Source organism: Mesoplodon densirostris, chromosome 9, assembly GCF_025265405.1.
Source record: "Mesoplodon densirostris isolate mMesDen1 chromosome 9, mMesDen1 primary haplotype, whole genome shotgun sequence".
In the NCBI taxonomy this organism is placed as follows: domain Eukaryota; kingdom Metazoa; phylum Chordata; class Mammalia; order Artiodactyla; family Ziphiidae; genus Mesoplodon; species Mesoplodon densirostris.
In genome coordinates, this window is record NC_082669.1 from 71,196,909 (window position 1) to 71,221,078 (window position 24,170).

General features: G+C 36.0%; 1 protein-coding gene across 3 annotated transcripts in view; it reads right to left on the bottom strand.

The window, feature by feature from the left end:
• DPY19L1 (dpy-19 like C-mannosyltransferase 1) overlaps nt 1-24,170 on the bottom strand; it is a 100,454-nt gene that overhangs the window by 26,283 nt on the left and 50,001 nt on the right. For all 3 annotated transcript variants that reach the window (XM_060107668.1, XM_060107669.1, XM_060107667.1), the window contains exons 8-13: nt 23,473-23,564; nt 19,917-20,016; nt 17,618-17,695; nt 8,311-8,397; nt 6,113-6,172; nt 5,484-5,564 (exon numbers count right to left, since the gene is read on the bottom strand). In XM_060107668.1, the coding sequence (XP_059963651.1) occupies nt 5,484-5,564; nt 6,113-6,172; nt 8,311-8,397; nt 17,618-17,695; nt 19,917-20,016; nt 23,473-23,564 (498 nt within the window). The remainder of the gene's footprint in view (nt 1-5,483; nt 5,565-6,112; nt 6,173-8,310; nt 8,398-17,617; nt 17,696-19,916; nt 20,017-23,472; nt 23,565-24,170) is intronic.

Consider the following 24,170-nt stretch of genomic DNA (forward strand, 5'->3'; position numbering starts at 1 on the left):
TGGGTTTTCCCTGCTCAAGGTGTTAAACCTGGTGAAATACACTACACAGTATCCAGTAGGCTTGGTAACACACACAGGCATCTGTCAATCACAAAGGGACAACGTGTGATAGAGCAAAGCAAAGCAAACGTTAATTCAGATTTCTGAAAAGGGGTTGGAAAAGACTTTTTGAAAGAAGTAGAAAATGGGCAGGCCTTGGAATAAAACACACCTTTTGCCTCACAATCAGCAACTGTGTAATTCTTCACATGTCACCAAGTGCTCACACTTATATCACCTAACTTACTTCCCACAAGAAGCCATGTGAGGAAGCTGGAATTGTTTTCATTTAACAAATGAGAAAACATTTGCCAAACTTTCAATTCATTATTGTCTAAAAGAGCAAGAAGAGCAAGAACCATAGAAAGGGGGATAAATTATAACTGAAACACATCATGACTAAAACCCTAAACGATACCTAAATGAAGTAGGGGGTCAGGGAGTGAGTAGGAACTATAAAGGGTGGTGGGATATGCTGAAGAATCTCAAATGCTCTGTCTCCTGGGGAAGAAATGTATTCTGATAAGTTTAAGAGATCAATAGGAGGGAGAGTACATAGGTCTAAAATAGCATACACAAACTACCTACCCACTGAAAAGGAAAAGAATCTAAAAAGAAAGTAAAATGTTTGGAAAATCTCAAATAAAATGAAAGAAGTAAGTCCTAATATAATGATAACTGCCATAAACATAAAAAGGTTAAATTCACTAACTAAAGGACAGATGCTCAAGTTGGATTTAAGGGGAAAAATTCAATATCATATTGTCTACAAAAGACAAAGTTAAAAGTATGCAGAAAGGTTGAAAACAGACAAAGAGAACAAGATATACCAGATAAAATGAACCAAAGAAATCTGGGTTAGCTACTGTAATGTCTCACAAAACTAAATTCAAACAAAAATATATGAAAAAAGACAACAAAATGACATTATATGCTGATAAAACAAACAGCAAAGCAAGGTTATACATATCATGAACATATAATATTTGCAATTAACAGTATAGATTCAAAGTGTATAGAAGAACAACTGAAAAAATCTGTAGGAAGAAAAAGTTGACAATGTTCATTGGAAATGTTAAATATTTCCCTCTAAAGTAGAAAAAGCAGATAAATGTTAACATAAAATCTGAATATTAATAAGCTCACAAACAGAGAATACAAACTTCACAAAGAGAGACTATATGTTACCCTCAAACACAAGTAAAAAATTTTTTAATGTTCACATCCTATGCCACAATAAATCTCAATGAATTTATATAATGCAAATTATTTTTTTCTAATTATAAATGCAGCAAAATTGGAAAATGGTAACTAGGAATGGCTTTAAAAATCCTTTCAGCTAGAAACTGAATAACATAAAACTTTTTAGGTTAAAAAGAAAGTTGCAAAATAGTTAATTTGTAAGACACACAAAAAAGTACTACCTAGAGGAAAATTTACAGATTTAAAATGCATTTATCAGAAAATAAGAGAGGTGAAAGCAAGAGCCAAGCACTTTCACTCAACCATCAGAAAATGCTACAGAACAATCCCAGAGAAATGAGAAGAAAAGAAATGAGGGTGACAGAACTCAATTACAAAGAGAAATACAAGAAAACCGAGGAAGACTTTAAAGGAGTGGTACTTTGAAAATATTAATATAATAAATAGAAAGTAGAAAAAATAGCAAAAAAATAAAAAGCAGGTCTTTATAGATTAATATAATATTGATTCCAAATCCAAATAAGGAAAATTAAAGAACACAAAAGACAATTCACATATATGCAAAAAATTTCAATAAAAATTTTTCGCTAACTGAATTCTACAGTAATTTTTTAAATTTGATGATATATATGAAATGGGTGAGTTTCCTCTAAAGACATAAAACACCAATAGATTCCTACAGAAAGTGGATTTGTAACAGAAAAATCTCCCATGAACAAAACTCCAGATCCTGAGGGCTTCACTGTCAAATTCTAACAAACCTTTAAGGAAGACATAATATCAATTCTTATAAATTCTCATTAAAAATAGGAGATTGAACATTTCCCAATAATTCTGGAAGGCTGCATTACCTTGAAACTAAAACCAGGTAAAAACATTACAAGAAAATAAAACTACAGACTAATATCCCCATAAATATCAGCAAAAGTCCTTAAAAATATTAGCCAACCAAATCCAGCAATATTTAGAAAAACTAATACATTGTAAACAAGTGAGGTTATCTGAGAAATATAAGGCTGGGTCAACACGCAAAAATCAATGAATATGGGGACTTCCAGATATGGCAGAGGAAGAAGTTAGTAAATCCCCTCTTTCAATAACAACTATGAAATTGGACAAAACTGTCAAAAACCATATTAGGATCAAGTAATTAATCAAAAGGAAAACAAATGGAGAAACATGCATTCACAAAAAAACTGATGAGGGACTTCCCAGGTGGCGCAGTGCTTAAGAATCCGCCTGCCAATGCAGGGGACACGGGTTTGAGCCCTGGTCTGGGAAGATCCCACATGCCGTGGAGCACCGCCACAACTACTGAGCCTGCCCTCTAGAGCCTGCAAACCACAACCACTGAGCCTATGTGCCACAAGTACTGAAGCCCGCATGCTCTAGGGCCCACGTGCCACAACTATTGAGCCCGCATGCTGCAACTACTGAAGTCCATGTGCCTAGAGCCCATGCTCCGCAACAAGAGAAGCCACCACAATGAGAAGCCCGCACACCACAACGAGTAGTCCCTGCTTGCCATAACTAGAGAAAGCCCACGCAGAGCAATGAAGACCCTATGCAGCCAAAAACCCCCCAAAAAACTGATGAGCTCTGGGTGGAAATAGTGGGAGTCTGTGGCATTGTTGCTTTGGCCGCTCCCACCCATCATTACATCACCTCTGCTTCCCCCAGCTTGGTCAGCCCAACGGTCCTACCCGGGTGGGGTTGGCCATGAAAAGCAGAACCTTTGCTACTGCAAGGAGCTGACTTGTTTGGGGGAAGAGAGCAAAAAATCTATGCACCATCAGTAAAAGCAGCAAACTCAGAAGGAAGTGAAAGGCAGAAGTTCACAGCTCTGCCAGCTTAGGGTTACAGTACTCGTTTGGTGAACAGTAGACTGGCAGACTAGCTAGACATTTTACAGAGCTTCTGAAAAGGAGACAACCAATGACGGGAGACAAGTTCTCACATCCCTGGTGCACTGGAAAGTTGTCCACAGACGCTGGGGGATCCAAGAGAGCCCAAGCTCTCTACAAATCTATGACTGACTGGGAGGTGGTATGCATATTCATGGGAGATCCAAGGTGGGCATGGCAGAAAGGAAAAGATGAGACAAACTTGCTGTTCAGATGAGAGTTAACATAGTAGGTCTGAAGGGGATCCTTTGAAAAACCTGCTTGCAAGGTTGACCCTTAGCTGGCATCAGGGAACTTGAATTCCGGAAGGCTCCCATCACCCTAAATGATAATAGTGGCTTATACTGAACACCTACATTCTTTCTGGGAGTTTGGAATTTTGATAACGTGCTAGGCAGAGGATGCCTATGTTACCAGCCCCCAATAAAAACCTTGGGGCACTTAGTACTGAGCTTCCCTGGTATACAACATCAGGATTTTACCACGAAAAATGTTGACAGGAGCAAGGATGGGAAATCCAGGATAGACCGAGAAATGCCTCGCTGGGTTCCTAAAGGACAGGAAGTGTGTGTCTAATTAACAGATAAGGGTGGGTGGAAATGCTTCTCAAGAGCCATGTGGCCTTGCCATTCTCTTCCTTTGACCAATGTTAAAATTAAGAATTTATGAGCTGATGTCCTTGATCAATGTTACAGATTTCTAGAAATACTAAAGCTGCAACTAACTTATTTCTGATTTGGAAATAACTTTTTACAGCATTTTTTTTTTTTTTTGGCCCTGCTGCAACATCAGGCTATGACAGAAATGACAATAGTCACTTTAACCTGAATTAATACTTTAACCGGCTTGTCTTCCCCCAGTGAGTAGACAGATTCCATAAACCCAGGACTTGGGCTCTTTCCCTTTTCTTCCTGCTCATTCTCTACATCCTACAATCACCACTTAGTGCTCATCTTCACAGTTGACTTCTAGGAGCCTTCCCTGATTCTTCCTGTGTATTCCTGCAGCACTCTATACTTATTTTCTTTAATGAATTTTTAAAAAATACATTTTGAATTTTTAAAATTTTATTTTATATTTTTATTTTATTTTATTTTTGGCCATGCCATGTGGCATGCAGGATCTTTAGTTACCTGACCAGGGGTAGAACCTGTGCCCCCTGCAGTGGAAGCACGGAGTCTTAACCACTGGACCACCAGGGAAGTCCCACTCTGTACTTATTTTTATCGGAGCTTTCATTACACTGTATTATAGTTGCCAGAAATTGTCCCTGTCTCCCACTAGACCATGTCTTATTCAGGTACATTGAATGAATGAATAAATAAATGCATTTTAGACTATACTTTTAAACTTTTAAAATATCTTTCACAGGTTGTAGACCACCCCTTTAATAGCCCATTGTTTTCAATCTTTTTTAAGCAAACAATTCCTTTGTTCATATGAAAACATGTATAAATGTCCACTATGTAAGAGATTAAAGCAAGACTATCCTGGGTGAAGAGGGGCTGGCAGGGGGACTGAGAAGTAGACGGACCCCACCAAAGAGTCCTTGAAGTCCCAGAACTTCACAGAACTCAGTTTCAAAACCACAACCTTAATCTATTACAGAAGGAAGAAAGACCATCAATAAAAATAAATTACAGAAAAAAATATGTGGCTTACTTTACTCTCTCCATGTTGGTTGGTGTCCTGCTCTCTCTTTTAATTTAATTAATGTGCTTACCAAAACATCAAAATAAAATAGGCAAGACAAAATTATAGATCGAGTGAATCTTTACAGTTATAAAGCAGAATTCTTCTCATTTTATTTTCTCTCCTACCCAAATACCAAAAAAAAGCAAAACCAATAACAATAATAAAAATGTCTCTTAATAAGACTAACTTGGATTAAATTACCTACAAACCTTTCACAAGCATTGACTAGAAAACTGGAAGAAAAAGAGAATAAGTTATATGATCTATTCTTTAAGAGTCTCTGAAGCTGGCATCTTTATCTGTTACAAAAGGGGATTATAAAGAAACCAGAGAAAAATGACTGTAGAGGCCTTAAAATTTGAGCTTAAGTCTCTAGAGCTTTCTTACTTTAAAATTTTAAAATCTTTGTGATACAGAAAGACCAATAAAATATGAGAGTTATGTCAAGAAATTAATTTTGGAGAACAGACTATAGACATAGTCATATTTACTCTCTATTATAGTAAATAGATAAAATAACAGGTGAATAGACTTCACCTCAGAATTTGGCTTAAATAGTGGCATTTTAACAACTCTAGTAATTCATTCTTAGCCTGTTTGATTTATTTCAAGTCTTCCAAGTTTAAGCAAAAATACACTTACATCATCTGCAATGCCAAAGATTTTAGATGTCAAATACTTGAGTATGACAGTTCCAAATAACCAAAAACATCCTTGGATAACCTACAAAAGAAAAATATAGCAAAACAAAACTATAGCCATTGCACAGACATAGCCTAGGAAGAAAAAAGTAAATCTTATGTACATGTCACATAATCACACGTGAAGTAATTATCTCTATATCCAAGAGAAAATGCCAAAAAAAATGCACCTTAAATTAAAATAAAGAATGTTACTCCAAAATCAAGGGGCTATCACCAAAAAGAAAAATATACACAATCTTGTTGTCAAAATGAATATATTTTATAGGAGATTTATACAGCAATTGCAGTTATATTCCCCTTCTACTAATAGTTTCTTACACATGCACTGCTCCTCAGAAAAAGCATGGGTAATACATAAAACTGAAATTCTTTAACTACCTATCCAATATTAATCTTAACTTGCTTCATGAAAAAAGCAATTTGGCACATTAAAATTGAGCCCTAATATGTTATAAAACTGTTAGATCCTCTGCATTATATAGGATAGTTCCTTGAAAGTAAAACATAAAACCAATGATATATTTTAGAGAAGGAAAAACATATACATTCAAATAGATTGATTCTTACCCATAAACTAAGTTCAGATACATTTACTTTCAGGAAACATGGTTTCATTGCCAGTAAACCCTGCATGCAGAAAATAACATAGCATACAGTTAATACTTACAGACACAAATTCAGGTACCAAAAAAAATACTTCTAAATAATAAGACTCTCAAGAATCTAAAATTCAGCACACTTTCAGTGTTTCACATAGAATCACCACAGGCTCATTTGATTTCAAGAAGCCCTGTTTTATCCAGAGTATTTTAGGTCAGTTAGTCACTTTGTAAAGTTGAAAACAGAATCTCCATACATAAATTTCTATGACTGATTTCTATGACTGGTTCTGATTTACCTAAGAACCAAAAAGTATATAATAATTTCAGAATTTTAGACAGGTGTCTTATAGTTATAAGATTTTTCTTAAGTTAAATATTACTAACTCCTTGAAAAAACTACAAATGAGTTTTTAACAGATCAACTAAATACTTCTCCTATCAAATCTTATTTCTTTCCAGGTACATAATAGACTCCCAATACAGATCTAAATCTACTTCAAACCTGGCAAAAATATGCTTAGAGATCAAAACATAAATACATGAACCCAAATTAAATCTTTTCAGAAGTTTCTGAATATCTAAGAACACAAAATGTGTTACAATTAAGGTTTCAAAGTGATAACCAGAAATAAAAACAGGCAAATGTGTGTTTACAGTTAAATATGCAAAAACATGCTATATTCTGTACCTGTTGCCATCATTTACTTTTATACACCAAAATACGTGAAATATGCATAATGCTTAATCCATACCTAAGACACACCTCAGTGTCAAGCACCTAGTAGGAAACCTGACACACTGTAGGTGCTCAATAGATCTGAAGAGAAATTTCCTGCAAAATGTACTTATGATTAGATTTACTGATAGGAAATCTTCCATTCAATGTACTTGTGTACTGTACAAAAGTAACAAGAGTCATGTATTTTACTCTGAGTAATAGCAGGACTTCCCCATGTACACATTTAAATATAGAATTGAGTCCATTGACACATTTCCTAATTACAAACAAAATTCATGACTGTAAGAACTATCACTAATCTCACAGCACAGCAACTCAGTTACTGGGTTTTTGTTTTTGTTTTTGTTTTTGTCATTGTTGAAAGCACAGCATCACCACATGCTAACTGCTAATTTCTGTGCCTAAGTATACTCAAGTCACACAACCTGAAAAGGGTGGTGGCCCAGATTGGGAAGAGGTATACTCCTGGGAAATGGGATCTTAAATAAATATTACTTGTAAAATCAGACAAAGAAATAGCAGATTCCAAATCTGTTAATGGGTTCTAGAAATCAAGAAAGACAAAATGATCTGAGTTACTTAAATGGTTATTCAAGAAGTAGAAAACATTTCAGTTAAGACAGTGCACTGTGCTTTCATCTTCAAAAAACCAGCCTAATACTAAAGCACATGCATGTTAAATATAAGGAATAATTTTTTTCCTCTTAGGTTTGCAAAACATTGTAATGGAGAAACCCACTGGCAAAAAAAAAAAAAAAAAGGAGTAACCACCTCTGGAAGTCCTTAAATTTAGAGAGACTTAAATTTAGAAAGTCATCCTGCCAAAAGTGGCAGAAGGAGTTAGATAACCTTTTACCTTTTGCTCTAATTCTATAAGACAGTCTCCCCATAATCTAAATCTGTTCTTGGTAGTGATCTAGTAAAATATTACTGAATCATCACCTGATTTAAACTATCTGAATAATTCATACAAATAGACACGAGGGGAAAAAACTAAAAATACAAGGCCTTAAGCCTCTGATCACAGTGGAACAAGGAGAGACTGCTTGAGATGCCAGAGGGAGGAAAGGGGGTCAGAAAGTGGAGCAGGAATAGGATAAACACTGAAAAGAGGGGAGGAGACAAGAAAAAGAGGAAAGCATAAAAACCATTTTAAAATGAACTCTAGGACCAAAAGTTAGGTGACAGAAAAGATGAGGAAAGGACAGATTGGGACTGTGAAGCAAAGCACTATGTTTTCCAGTATTAACTTTTGTTGTGTTTCTTTGGAAATGAGAACTTAAACACATTATCACATATAGATGTATTCAGTAAGACACTTGAAACAGTTCTTGTAGAAAATCCCTCACAAATCTCAAGCCAGTGATAAAGAAACTGGTAAACCATTAGTTTCAAAAACAGATATTTACTTAAGGAACACTTACCCAAATAATTACCAAAGAGGAAGCATAATAAGAAGTTAATAACATTGAGTTTCCAAACATCAAAACAAAACAAAGTGCAAGAGAAATCTGGAAAAATCCAAGAAAAATATAATTAATACACAGAAAACAAAAAAATGATTTTATTCTGAAAATTGCACATGCCCATGATAAACAAAATTCAAACTGTTCAAAAGAGAATATACAAGGAAAACAGCCCGAATTCTATGCCACACTTCAAAACCCCAGAGATCACCACCAACAACAATTTTCTGTGCATCCTTATAGACATTCACATGTACAAATTCTAGTTTATAATTTTTTTTTAAAGAATAGATTTTATTTATTTTTGGTTGTGTTGGGTCTTCGTTACTGTGCGTGGGCTTTCTCTAGTTGTGTGGAGCGGGGGCTACTCTTAGTTGCGGTGCGCAGGCTTCTCATTGTGGTAGCTTCTCTTGTTGTGGAGCATGGGCTCCAGGTGCGCAGGCTTCAGTAGTTGTGGCACGTGGGCTCAGTAGTTGTGGCTCCCGGGTTCTAGAGCACAGGCTCAGTAGTCGTGGCACATGGGCTTAGTTGCTCTGTGGCATGTGGGAATCTTCCTGGACCAGGGCTCGAACCCGTGTCCCCTGCATCAGCAGGTGGATTCTTAACCACTGCGCCACCAGGGGAGTCCCCACTTTATAATTTTTTAAAACCACAAATGGAAACTTGGCCCAGAAGTTATGCTATTGCTTGCTTTTATTCTTAGTTTGTTTCAAAGAGTTTTACCTATCAATTCAAACCAATCTAACTCATTCTGTTGAGTAACTGAAAAAAGTACTCCACTCTAGAGATGTACTATAACTTATTTAACCAGTCCTCTGACTACTTCTGAAAACTTAAGTGCTTTCCAGTTTTGTTTTGTTTTGTTGTTAGTTTTGTTTTTCCTATTACAAACACCGCTATGAAAAACACCCTTATTTTATGTATCTTATGTACATGTCAACACATTTATGGGATAAATTACTATCATGGAATAAATGAATCAACAATACACATATTTTAAAATTTGAGAAAATACTGACAAATTGCCATACAAAACACTGTACTCTCCACCAATAGGGCATGAGAGTTCCTGCTGATACGCACTCCTGCCAACACCGTGTATTATTCTTTCAAATATTTGCCAATCTAATCCAAAAAAAAAATGTTGCCTCATTGTTTCATTGTTCCATTCTTTTACTAGTGGGTGAGATAGCATCTTTTCTTCTATTTACTGCTTATATTGTTTTGTGTGTGTATGAATTGTCTATTCCTAGTGCCCATTTTTCTATTGGGCTTTGGTATTTTCCTTAAGCACTCTCTTCATATATGATAGAGCATAGCTCCTTACCAAGCAAACATATTATAAATATTTTCCCAGTTCATTTTTATCTTTCTTTGTAGTATTTCTCTATTGTAGTTGCTTTCTACATTTTTATGTTAGTCAGTTTTTCATTCATTTCCTCTAAGTCTTCAGGATTTAACTCCATTATTAGAAAGCCTTTAAAAATAAAATAATCCATGTTTTCTTCTGGAAGTTTTATTTTTGATCCACATATATAAATTTCCATATGAATTTTATAATCAGCCTAAGTTTCAAAAATTGATATTTTTATTAGAATTACCTTATTCTACAAATGTACATTACATTATATTTTAGTTACATCTGTCCAATATTGAATCTTTACATCTGAAAATAATACATGCTGTTTCCATTTCCTTTTTTTTTTTTTGGCCACACCACACGGCTTGCAGGTTCTTATTTCCCAGACCAGGGATTGAACCCGTGCCCCCTGCAGTGGAAGTACAGAGTCCTAACAACTGAACCACCAGGGAATTTCCTGTTTCCATTTCTTTAAGTCTTCTTTTACATACATCAGTAGAAGTACAAAGTTTTCTTTATATAGATCCTGCATATTAAGTTTATTTCAAAGTATATTACTTGTTTTGCTATTGTATCAGAAATCTTTTCATATTTTCTGATTTTTTATATTTAGAAAAGTTACATTAAATATGCATAAATGAATATAAACTTTCATTGTTTCTAGTAGTAATCAGTTCATTAATTTGGGTTTTTTAAGTATTCAAAAGCATACTTACAATGATACTTTTACATCTTATTTCCTATTTTTGAAACTCTTATTTTTTAGTCAATTTTATTAGTTAATATTTATGCAACAATGTTAAGAGTGGCAGTAGGCATATTTGTCAAGTTTCTGGCATTAATGGGAATAGTTCTACTGATTCATCATTTTGTGTGATACTAGCTTTTGGTTTAAAGTATATGTATGTATTAAAAGTTCAGTGAAATATCCACCTATTTTCATTTAATTAAGATCTTAAAAATCAGAAACAGATGTTGACCTTTATCAAATGCCATTACAATATCAAAGGAAATGATCACATTGTTGATCTTTTTAAAATCTATTAATGAGATAAATTATGTTAACATAATTTCTAATAATAAGCCAATCCTGCATTCTTGGAATAAATTTACTGTCATGTTATTTTTTTCTTATATGCTTACTAACTGTTAACTGCCCGGGTCCTTGGACTCTTTAACCAACAGAAATTGATAAGAGGCCAGATGAGAATTTCAGGCAATGCTTAATCAGGGCTCATGTTGCAGCACAAGGGAGCAAAAGAGAGAAAAAGCTACCCTTGCCCACTCCCGGAGAAGAGCTGCTTGGATCCTTACATGGGGTAACAATGGGGGTGGACCATGGGCTGGGCAGGAGGCCTAACTTAGGTGGTCTGCCCATGCCCTTGGAGGTGCTATGTGCAGGAATCATGTGCAGTACCCTGCTTTTTGCTCCCAGCACCTCAGAAACTTGTAGTTTATTTCTGGCCTTTTTGTATCCTGTTGCTCATAATTGCTCCAACTGTGCATGGTGTAGTTATTTTAGTCACTTATAGTTTCTTTGTATCTTATTGCTCAATGGAGACTTCCGTCCAGGTGCAAGCACTCCAGTAGAAGATACCAGGTGCCAGCCTATGTCCAGGTGCAAGCACTCCAGTAGAAGATACCAGGTGCCAGCCTATCTCAAATGGGTAAGGAACCAAATTCTCAAAATTTTATAACAATAGCCTTTTTCCTTAAGTGCCACAATTTAAAACCAACTTTAAAATTTTCCCAATCAATTTTGGCAGAAACTAGCAAAATATCATCACTTTGAATAAACAGATTCATGACCAAGAATCAGGCAAAGCACTGCTAAGGGTATTCAAGAGAAATATAAGAAAGGATGTGTCAAGGGTCTGGAGAGATACTTGGGGTCCATTTCCCCAGCTTTTTTTTTCTACTGTTCAAGGTTTATTTATTGTTTTAGTTGGTATAACACTTAGATAGTTGGCTGCATTATTTATGTCGATTTTTCTTTTTTACATTACATGGCAATGTACACTATTCTGATACATATGGTACATAAAATAAGATTCTTTAGAACAGTTACACACAAGACATGCAATACTGGATTTATAATCAATCCCAGGATGTGATTAATTGGAGAAAAAAAAAGTTGGACTTGGCATCTTGGCTAAAGGAACCAGCAGTTATATAACACAGAGTTAAATACACATCTGGTTTGAAGAGCAACTGCAGCATCTGCAACATTGTCAGTGGTACCTCTTGAGGAAGTAGAACTATTTTACACGAACCAATTTAGGACCACACAAGATAAGTGCCATGCAGCATCAGGATAGAGCTGCAGGGTTTTATGAACCATTCCTATTGATAATGTTAGGAAACTGATGTTCTTCCTAGGCTGTCTTAACATTACTGCTTTAGTCACAGATCAGATATAAAGGACAATATGCACAACCTCCATTCCCAACTCTGGTAACTTCTCTGCTCAAACCCTCTAAGGGCTTTGATTCTCACTTCAAGGAAAAACCAAAGACCTTTCAAAGACTTACACGACCCTATAGAGTCTGCCCACTAACCTCTGGGACCTCATTTCTAATGACCCTTTCCCTTCTCACTCAATCCAGCCACACTCTGCAGATTCTAGAACACCTCAGAGCACTTATGCTTGCTGCTTCTTTTAACCTAATGGATGCTCCCTTATCTAACCCCATGTAACCTTCTCAGTGAGGCCTTCTTTTCCCACTCCTTTAAATTACCACCTCCCCTACCTACTCAGTAAATCCCACTCTCCTTGCCTGCTCACTCTCCTTGTCTGCTTTGTTTTCCGTAATATTGTTTACTCCCATTTAACATACTGTTTATATATTTGATTTATTTCTGTCTACGTACACTAGAATATAAGCTCCACGAGGGAAGAGATTTTTTAAATTGTTTTTATCACTGTTGTATGCTAAGGGCCTAGGAAATGTTTGACAAACAACTGGTGCTCAAAAACATCAGTTAATTTAAATGTGAAGAATAAAATTTGAGGAGTACTATACTGAGAAAATTGAGAACTTAGAAGGTACATAATGAAAGAGAGATATTACAAGTTATTTTAGTATCTATATCTTTTTTGAGTATCTGTATTTTAGCAGATTAAAAAAAATAAGAACACACTGTGAACAACTTCATGTCAGTTCATTTTAAAACTGAGAAAATGGGAAAATCCCTAACAACATAACAGTGCTAAAAAATGACTCAAGAAAAAATCTAAATTGTCCTATTATCATTAAACAACTTAGATCACTAATTTAAAATCTGTCCACAAAAAAAAAAATAACAGGTCCATATAGTTTAACAGGCAAGCTCTGCCAAACTTTCAGGGACTATTCCTTCCAATCTTACAAAAAATCTACCACAGACAGAGAAAGTAGAAACACAATTAATTCTATGGGGCTAGAATAAATCTGGTATCAAAATCAGGCAAGTGTAGCTGGAGGATTCTGGGGAAATGGCAGTATAGGGAGCACTAGGAATCTGTCTCCCCACCTAGACAACAAATGCAACTTGGCAAACTATCTGATGGAAGTATTTTGGAACTCGGGCATCTATCAAAACTTGCAACTTCCAGGAGAACCCCTAGATGGGAAATTGTAGTCAATTTCAGTAAATTTTAGCTGTTAGCTCACCAGCAGCTACCCATCCCTCATAAACCAGCCCTAATGCAAACAGTCCTGCATGAGTTTAAAAACAGACAATGAAAGCAAAATCACAGCAAGTGGAGCCAACCTAAAAAGCTTCTGCGCAGCTAAAGAAACAATCAATGATAAGAAGAAGCAACCTACAGAATGGGAGAAAATATTTGCAAACTATATACCAGCTACAGTTAATATCCAACACATACAAGGAACTCTTACAACTCAGTGGCAAAAAAACCAAAAATAATCTGATTAAAAAATGGGCAGAAGACCTGAATTGATGGTTTTTCCAAGGAAGACATACAAATGACCAACAGGTACATGAAAAGGTGCTCGATATCACTAATTATTAGTAAATGCAAATCAAAACCACAATGAGACATCACCTCACACCGGTTAGAAAGACCTTTATCAAAAAGCCAAGAGATAAGTATTAGTGAGGATGTGGAGAAAAGGGAACCCTTTTTCCCACTGTTGGTGGGAATGTAAATTGGTACACTATGAAAACAGTATGGAAGCTCCTTGAGAAATCTGAAGGGCAGAAATAGAGACACAGATGTAGAGAACAAACGTATGGACACCAAGGGGGAAAGCCGTGGGTGGGTGGGTGGATGAATTGGGAGATTGGGATTGACATGTATACACTGATGTGTATAAAATGGATGACTAATAAGAACCTGCTGTATAAAAAAATAAATAAAATTCAAAAAAAAAAGAAATTAAAAATAGAAATACCATATGATCCAGCAAATCCACCTCTGGGTATATACCCAAAAGAAACAAAAACAGGATATCAAAGATATGTCTGCACTCCCATGTTCATTGCAGCATTAGTCACAACAGCCAAGACATGGAAACAGGCTAAGTTTCTATCCATGGATGAATGGATATTGAAAATGTGGTATATATACACAATAAAACAGTATTCAACTATAAAAAAGAAGGAAGCCCCTGCCATTTGCATCAACATGGATGGATCTTGAGAACATTATGCCAGGCGAAGTAACCTATTCTGGAAAAGACAAATAATGCATGATTCCACTTATATGAGGTACTTAGAGTAGTTAAAAGCATAGACAGAGGAAGCAGAATGAGGGTTTCCAGGGCTTGGGGGGAGGAAGGAGAATAGGGAGTTATAACTATATAGGGTACAGAGTTTCATATTTGCAAGATGAAAAGACTTGTGGAGATAGACGGTGGTGATGTTTGCACAGCAATAAGAATGTACTTAATATCATTGATATGTAAACTTAAAATGCTTAAGACAGTAAATTTTATGTGTATTTTATCACAATAAAAAAATGGAAAAAATTTTTGGAAACAATTCCATATTTTTTTCCTTTTTAACTATAGGGATTTAGGAGTTTATAAAGCAACTATGGATAATAAGTAACTAGTTCCATAGTCAGTAAGTGACATCATAAAGCGTATATCATTTACCCAGGATAGGTTCTACTACAAACTAAACCTGTGTAATGTTAGTACTTTTATAACTATAACTTTGAGTCAAAGTTCTCATTGATAGTTGCCTATGTGACTGTGTGATTGACAGACTCTAAATGCTTAACAATTACTTGAATTTTTATTGTTATGTAAAAAAAACATATTAAACAGTTTGGGGAAAAAAACTCAAGTCTAAAAAAGGATAAGTACTGTCCAATACCATTCATGAGCAGAGATTTAAAACACTAACAAAATAATAGCAAATGAATCCAGCAATATAATTAGTATAAAAATTGTTTAGTCCAGAAAAGCATGGTTTCTTAATGTAAAAAATCAATTAATGTAATTCACCACAGTAACATATTAAAGAGGGAAAAATACAGAGGATCATCTAGACAGATGCAAAAAAGCATTTGATGAAGCTGAGCCTTTATTAATTTCTTTGAAAAAGTGTTCAAAGCATAATGAGGACATGTTAAAAGAACAAAGAAGCCAGCAGGAAGTAGCCAGCCAAATCGGGAACAATTCAAGCATCAAAGCAAATAATGAAAATAGTGGATTACATTGCAGTGAATAAAACAGATGCCATTTTTCCCTTGGACATAAGAGAAAAAATGATGAAAAATCTGAATAGGAGTGACACAAAAAAGGAAACACAAAGGGCCCATAAACATACGAAAAGATGTTCAACTTTATTGAAAACCAGAGAAAATGTAAATTAAGGCCATAAGATACCATTTTATACTCTCCAAATTGACAAAATAAAAAAAGATATAGGATAACAAGAACGTTACTGTTCAAAGCAGTCTAATCATTTTTGAAAAACAATGCAACATTAAATTGTGAAGTTGAACATGTATTTAATTTACCACCTAAAAATTCTACTACTATGTAAATACCCTAGAGAAACTCAATATATATTCCCCAGGAGGTATGTGTAAGAATGTACACCATTATACGTAAAAGGAAAACATCTAAATGTCTTTCAACAAGAATATGGATAAATATATCATGCTTTATTTATACAATGCAAAACATAAAGCAAAGAAAATGTCTGAACTCCAGCAACATACAAATTTCAAAAATCTGAGTGAAAACTTATGTCTCACAAAAAGGATACCATTTTATAAACCTTAAAAACAATACTAATATTTAATAATAAAAATATATTATTTAGGAATAAGTAGATGGTAAAGTCATAAAGGAAAGCAAGTTAATTATAATTTTAAAAGTCAGGATAGTGGTTATCTCCAAGAGAAGTGAGGGGATGTGTTCAGGACACACAAGGGCTTCAAAGTAATGATGGTTCCATTTTTCAATTGGAGGGTAGGCTCATGGTTGTTCATTTTAGAACTCTGTTTATAACTTCTCTATATGTTATAAATGTCCTATTTATATGTATCAATTATTAGAGAAAAAAAAATATATGGCTGTAGTATAAACCCTGACAGTTGGGGATTTTTTCTTCTTTGTAATACAAGTGTCTGACTTAAAGCTTTTATTGCGATCCACTCCAAACATGGATATCTCTTGAATAAACATATTACCAGCCACATGACTAGATAAAGGGTCAGGCCACCTGCCCCCACTGAGGCTCCTTTGTTTTAGAGATCTTGGTTAATTTCAACAACTGACCTTTGGGACAGTTTTTTCTCTTCCTGTGATTTAAATTCCCACTCGTATGTTTTAAATTCACACACACACAAAAAATGAGCCCTCAAAATCCTAGGCCCCCATCCTGGACCCCCATAAAGGCAGAACTCCAGGGCATGCTTGTTCCCTAACTCTCCCATGCCTCCCCCTACACCCCACGACCTAACTGTGTGGTCCCAGGTGTGCTGTGTAATTTCCAGGTCCTGTAAGTAATAAACCTTGGCTTTTTTCAAAGTTTCCTGACAGTTATTGCTGAAGGGCATCTTGCAATCATAAGAACCACAAGTGCCTGTCCAACCACAACATTGTTATTGATAGGCTGAGACCAGCACAAAACAACAGCATGCTGTAATTACATTAAAATTATAGGAAAAAGAAAATATCAAAATTGTAAGAACTAATGACAGAGAAGACAAATGTTTTTAAAAATCAATATTCATCAAAATCAACCATCCAGCCTTAAGACCTTTGCCCTGGCTATTTCATCAAGCTAGAATATTCTTCTCCATGACATCTACTTAGCTGACTCCCTCTCCTCCTTCCAATCTTTGCTCCACTACCCCCTTCTCAATAAGACCTCCTCTGACCTCCTCATGCGACACCTCAATCTCCCATCCCTTGACACTTGGCCAGCCTGACCTCCTTGGGGTACCATGACTTGTCCTTTTCCATAGCCCTTACCACCTTCTAACATACTATATAATTTACCCATTTACTATGTTTATTATTTATCCTCTGTCTTCTTCCTCCACTCTTTTAGGATATAATCCACATATATGCTGGGATCGTTGCAGTTTTATTCACTGATATGTCCCACATGCCTGGATAGTTTGTGCTCAATAAATGAATATTCCACTTCATTTTAACAGAAGGCTCCTGGATAATATACCATTTCATGTTTCTCTTTCACGAATTACCTCTTTTACTGATAATGTGTAAGCTGGGCACAAACTCAAATCAGATAATTAAATTTTATGGGCGGCCTATTTAAAACAAGGTCTGTTAATTATATCACAGTTTTTGAATAATACTTGTTTTAGTTATGGAATTATGTCAAAACTAGTTGCAACCATGAATAAATAAAATACTAATCAGGAGTTTGTTTTAAGGTCAAGGTAAATGGGAAAAAAAGTTAAAAAACCATTACCATGTGCATATAAATGATCTTCCGTAACTTGCATATATCAATGTATCCCACAACATATACTGCAAATAATGATGCAATCTGAAATTTAAAAAGAAGTTATATTAAAAATTAAAATTATATATATAATGAATAGATTAAAAAATTAAGAAAAGATTATCTTTATTTTGCCTCAAATTTATATTTGTATTGAAAGTAAGTTCTTTAGTTTCCCTCTTACCTGCTAATTTATTATTTATTATGGTCAATATATTAACATAGCACATATCAGTTGATTTTTCTCTTCCATTCACATCTCTCTCAATTAACCATGTAAATTATCTACTTTATGGATTATCCAAACAATACTCCTTTTAATGTCAGAGTGATTCTGCTGCCAACATGTACAATTACAAAGTGCCTTGCTCAATCAAAAAATATAAAAATTTAATTATAACATGTGACAATACATAATTGGGGAAGGTACATTAAACTAAAAAATAATTATATAATGTGTGTGTGTGTGTAAAAATACACTGAGTTCTGCTTGTTAGTCAGTCTTTACGAGTATCTCCATTAGTGTTTTCTTTCATTTATACAAATATTCAAGTGTTGGGCATAATCAAATTTATCAAATTTCAAACTAGAAGTACTTTCACTACAAAGGTATTTTTAACTTTTTTAACAGTTTTGAAGAAAACTGTGTATGTATTTACCAAGAATTCTAAGAGTACTGGAGTTATTTATATGCATTAATTGATTATATGAATTAATTGATTAAATAATTTACCTCAGTAAAGTATAGAGAGGTATTATGTCAAACAATGACTCTCTACCTTTCTTCATGGAAAAAGCAATTCAAATTAAATTCCACGCTTCTCCTACTACACAAATATGGTTTAAACAAATGGCAAAACAGCTGGAACTTAAACAGGTAACTTAAGTTCCATTCATCAAGTTTTTTGTCTCTGAGTAATCTACAACAAATTTTCCTAGTAGTAAGAAAAACAAGGTCTCCCTTGACCCAGATTTCCCCATGGGGAACATGGCACTGCTGAAGGGTGAGAGATATGACACAATAACTGTGCAGAAGTGTGTTGTTATCCAATGTAAGCCCGACAGAGGAGCACAGTACTGCCTACCCTCACTCCATGCACCTCCCCCCAGTTCCTCCCCCTCCCCCACCAAAAAAACAAAAACAAAAACAAAAAGCAGGCCATCTCCAGTAAGTGAAAGGATAGGACCTGTCCCTTTCCACTCCAGGGTCTAAGCAATACACCGCAGGCCTACAGGGTAGAATCTTAAGGAGCGACCCTCAGGGACATTTTAAACCAGAAACATTTAAAATGTCCTCAAACTAAAGAAGACAAAGGAGTCTAAAAGATAAGATCAAAGAAGGAATGAAGTACAAATAGAGCCTCTTAAAAAAAAAATGATAGAAGCAGCTAACTTGATGTCTTAAGTAGCAGGTAATGTGTTAAGACTCTTACATACATGACCCCATCTGATCCTAAACACAACCCAATACAGTAGGGTCTCTCATTTTCTCTACTTCATAAATGAGAAAACTGAAACTAAGAAAAGTTATGCAGTTTGTCCAACTCAAGCAGCCAGTGAATAGAGTTAGGACACAAATCCAGGTCTGACTTCATTTCTCAAGCAAGACATCTCAAAGAACGTTAAAAAGCAACTCTTATACTGCTTTATATGAATATGAATATGGCCAGTATAAGAAAGAAGTAGAAACAGTGGTGGCAGGGAGAAACGAGCACACATTTTACTCCCTCTCTCAACAAGCGACCTTTACCTTGCTTTATAGACCTCTATTTGAAGGGAAAGAGACAGACAAGAGTACGTGGAAAGATGATAAATATATTACAGGCTGGTAAGGGAGTTATATAAAACATAAATTGTTTAGCTATTTTTCCTATGTTATCCTATGTGTATTTATCCTATGTGTAAGAAAGTCCACTATTATTCACAAAAACATTTTACTTAAGATAAATACTACAGTCTCCTTAAGAGAAATACTTAATGTTATAACACTAGTTCTCTTTTAAGCAAACTAATATTGAAGAAAAAAGATAAGCATTCTTATAAACTTGAGTTCAATAAATGCATTCTACTATTAAGTAAATAATTAACACCCATTAATAAATAAATCATATATTTCCCTATCCTGAAATTTCTTTCAAAATATGGACTAAAAAAACTTTTTAGGACTTAGAATCATGTAACATCTCAGTTCTATAATTTTAGACAAATGAGTTCTCATAATCAAGCTCACTAAGCTTAATTCATTTTAAAAATATAAGCACCTTACCTGAGTAAGAAGTACAAACTGAGCAAACTGCCATGGAAGCATAAAAAATACATTGGAAATGCAGAGTGCAATCAGGCTTCCTCTATAAAGTTTTGTAGCCCTTAAAAAGATAAAATAAGTAAGTTTAACCAGAAAATATTCTAGCATGGCTCCAAACCACTGCAAATTAGAATCTCTAAACATGAGCTGGTTAGAACATAAACCAGATATAAAATGAACCAATGGATTAGAAATTATACCTCCTGACACTCAATTACAACAATTTCCTAGGAAAAGTAAATCCCCAATATAACTGTAAAAAACAGAGCTTTCCAAGGAGAGAGACAGCATGTAGGTCAGTGTATCCACTGAGATTTTTCAAACTATATTTTGGTGAATTCATAACCAAACATATTTAAAGCTGTATTCAATAGATTCATTTGGAGAGACAAACGATGTCTATGAAAAAATCACAGAAGTAGCAGATTCTAAGTGCTAAGTATTCTGCAGACAAGCAAGCAAGTATTCAGGATACAGGCTGAGCAGCTGAGGGAGGTTTTGTGGAGGATATGGGATAAAAGTTGGTCCTGCACAGGTAGGACACAGAAAAGAGTCAATGGCAGAGGCCCTCTGGAGTCACATCCAGAGGCTTTGCTTTGGTCCTGACTTGTATGCAAGGGATTTTTAGGAGGGTGAGGTGCTTTTATCTCTCATGCTAGTTTTAAGAAGTACTTTTCTCTTAAGTCAGTGAGCCAGTGTGAAGCCCACAACATGCCTAACATCATCACTGTGGCTGGTATTAGGTGATTTATACAAAACTGAATTTCTAAAAATACTTAAAATTCAAAATTGGACAAAACCAACGTGTTAGGATAAAATATCTTTCTAACCTTATTTGTAAATGACGTTTAGCATTAGGAAAAGTCTATTCTAGCTTTATAACAGTATCCTTGGTACCTGCAGCCCACATGAACATCGCTCAGCTTCTTCCTGGCTCACTCAAGGCATTCACCTCTCCACCGCCCCACATCATGAGATGTCAACTCTAGGTGGAAACTGAGAACTAGAGGAAATGGCTGCTCTGCCAAAGAGAGAAAATTCAGTAATAAAGACGAAATATCAGAAGACTTAAATGGCCACTAGAAATGAGACTGTCATCCTTCAGAAGAAAGGTAAGAAGTTTACCCCAACTCTAGGAAAGGAGGATGTGCTTTTCCCCAGCAAAAAGGACGGCAGTTGCCAAGAAAGCAGAAGGAAGAGGTCAACTAGAGAAAAACAAGGAGAATGATAAAAGCCCTTGAAGGAAGGAAATTCCCTTACCTAACACTTTTTTATAAAAACCAAAAGTAAAGACAAGAATGAGGAGGTGGATGAGGCTGAAATGACAATGATTAGGAGGTTAAAGAAAACGTAAAGAGCTTACCACAAAAGCGCCTGACAAACAAGACAAGAGAACCTAACAGAAAGCAGTCCCTGAAGCCAAGAAACAGGAGTTGGAGTAGCTCCACTGTGGTCAGTAGAATAATAGCCTCCAAAGAGGCCCACTACATGGCAAAGGGGAATTAAGGTTACCAATCAGCTGACCTTCAAATAGGGAGATTATCCTGGATTATCCAGGGGGGCCCAATGTAATCACAAGGGTCCTTAAAGTCAAAGAAGAAGGTTGGAGTAAAATGACTGCTAAGAACTCAATCCACCATTGCTAGCTTTGAAGATAGAGGGGGCCACAGGTCAAGGAATGCAAGCAGTCCTCTAGAAACTAAAAAAGGCAAGAAAACTGGTTCTTCCTTAGACTCTCCAGAAGAAGTGCAGCCCTGCCGACACCCCTATCTTAGGATTTCTGTGTTACAGAACTGTAAGATGTAACATGATCAATCTGTTTGAGGTGATTTGTTACAGCAGCAATAGCAAAGTAGCAGAACCTTCTACAGTACACCCCTCGGGATGGATTAAAGGAAGCAACACTTAGCAGGTGGAGCAGCACCGTACACAGCTGCTCAGATCACAGCACATCAGCAAGGGAATATGAGAAGAATCAAAAGTTTGCCATCACTGGATTTAAGACAGAAGCAGAGGTAGAAGAAAAGCAGAAAGTAGAGACTGATGGGCAGTCCACTGTATTGGAGAAAATACTGTATTGGAGAATACAGTATTGTATTGTATTGGAGAAAAAAGCCAAGATCAAGAACGCGGATGTGGAAACACAGCATGTGCAGTGATGAATCAGACACTCATACGGCACAACACTTCCTTCTGAAGTGTTTGAGAAGGAAACCTCTATCAAAGTGCCCCAGAACTAAAGGTTATGAATTCAGAGTTCATCTTATGTGAAGATGTTAAAGAAGTTCTAATTTTCATAATAAAAGAGGAACTTAAGGGACAGCAATCAGGCTGGAGTTGCAGAGACTTTAAAAGCTAATACAAAAGCTGCCACCCATCCCACATTCTGTGAAAGGCTGGTCTAAAAACCCTACATAAGGGACAAAGCCATGTAATGGCTCTGTTCCTGTTGAGATCATCACGGGAAATAGATCATTCAAAGGGTTTGATGTAACAGACTTCAACCAGTTCTCCTGAACTCTGCAGATCACTGAAAGGAGTTCTTAGTCTGGGTCATCTTCAGATTTTCATCATGCTTTGTTCTGTTCTTTCATAGACCCCGTTTTGTTTTATCTTCACCGTCTGAAACAAGGTAGCATCAATCTAAATTCAATATCTGTCAATAACGAGGAGAGGGAAATGTTCTCAGTCCAACTCTCTCCACTCTTGTAGTGAGAAACATGGGAGGGCTCAATCCAATCCTGAGTTTCTAGCAGGAATTATCCTAGCATATCTTTGTCTACTCATGTGGTGTCTTTCTACCCCTACTATCCCAATTCTCAGGGATGCTAAACAAACACAGAAAGAAGAACTACATGTATGAATGTACCTGACCACACCTATTCTATGAACCGTTCTTTGCTTTCAAGGGCAATAGCTTACGGAATACACTCTACTGCCACCAGCTTTCCCTCTTCTTTCTATTTTTGGGAGGCTGCTGTGGTGGCAGAAAATGGCTTGGGAAAGTAGAGATGGCAGAAGAAGTGGAAGCAGATATGCTGCTCCTCGAGCAGTACCCATGGACCACTAATTAAAGGAAAGAAGACTAAAAGGCAGATCAAGAAAATGTTTTGGGTAGTAAATATTTTGAAGTTATACTCTTTTTTTTTTTTTTTTTTTTTTGCGGTACACGGGCCTCTCACTGTTGTGGCCTCTCCCGTTGTGGAGCACAGGCTCCGGACACGCAGGCTCAGCGGCCATGGCTCACGGGCCCAGCCGCTCCACGGCATGTGGGATCTTCCCGGACCGGGGCACGAACCCATGTCCCCTGCATCGGCAGGCGGACTCTCAACCGCTGCACCACCTGGGAAGCCCCTGAAGTTATACTCTTAAAACCCCTTTATGAATTCAACCTAGCAACTGCATCAACTTAATTATTTTATTACACTTTTTATACTGGAAGTTTAAAAAAATTCTAGCTTAAGTTATTCAATGCAAAACAAACAAACAACAACTACTAAAGATAAGACAAAGTTACCTGAGAATATGAGTCACAAGCAGCATCTGAAGTACAAGGAATGGATACGAGAAGCTTTCGCGGAGAGGAGGTGTCCACATCACACGGGTACACTGAAAAAAAATTCATAGTGTATGGTATCTTTGCTAAAATTGTTGAGTAAGAAACACCAAGCGAAAGCTGCTATGAAGTTTTTTCTACAACTTAATGGTGTGCTGGAAAACAAGCTACTAACTTTTCTACCAACAACAAAACTGGAAGATACACATGGCATAAGATCTTGAGCAACAGGAACACCATGAATTGTCAACAACGAAGTCCTAAAAAACTTCAACTGTAGCCTAAAAGGAAAGTAGGGAAAGCACCAGCCAGAAAATGTTCTGCCAAAAGTAAAAACACTACATTTGAATTGGTTTTGAAAATGAACTATAGTTTGTCTTCTTTCACGTGAATTTCAGCAAAACTATCCATAACCAATATTTCAAAACTCCCTGTGGTCATCACTGTTAGTATTTTTATTGACAATGCTGCTTAAAAGGAGCACTCCATTTTTGTTTTTACTTCTTCTTTGCCCAAGCCACCCTGGGCTGCAAAATATTTAAAAGCGGCACAGGGGATCAAATAAAATCACAAAAGTCCTAAAATAGTTAAGTATCAACCTTTCTGAAAAGCTTACTTTAGACTTAATTAAATAATGTAGTATCCCAGTATGAGACTCC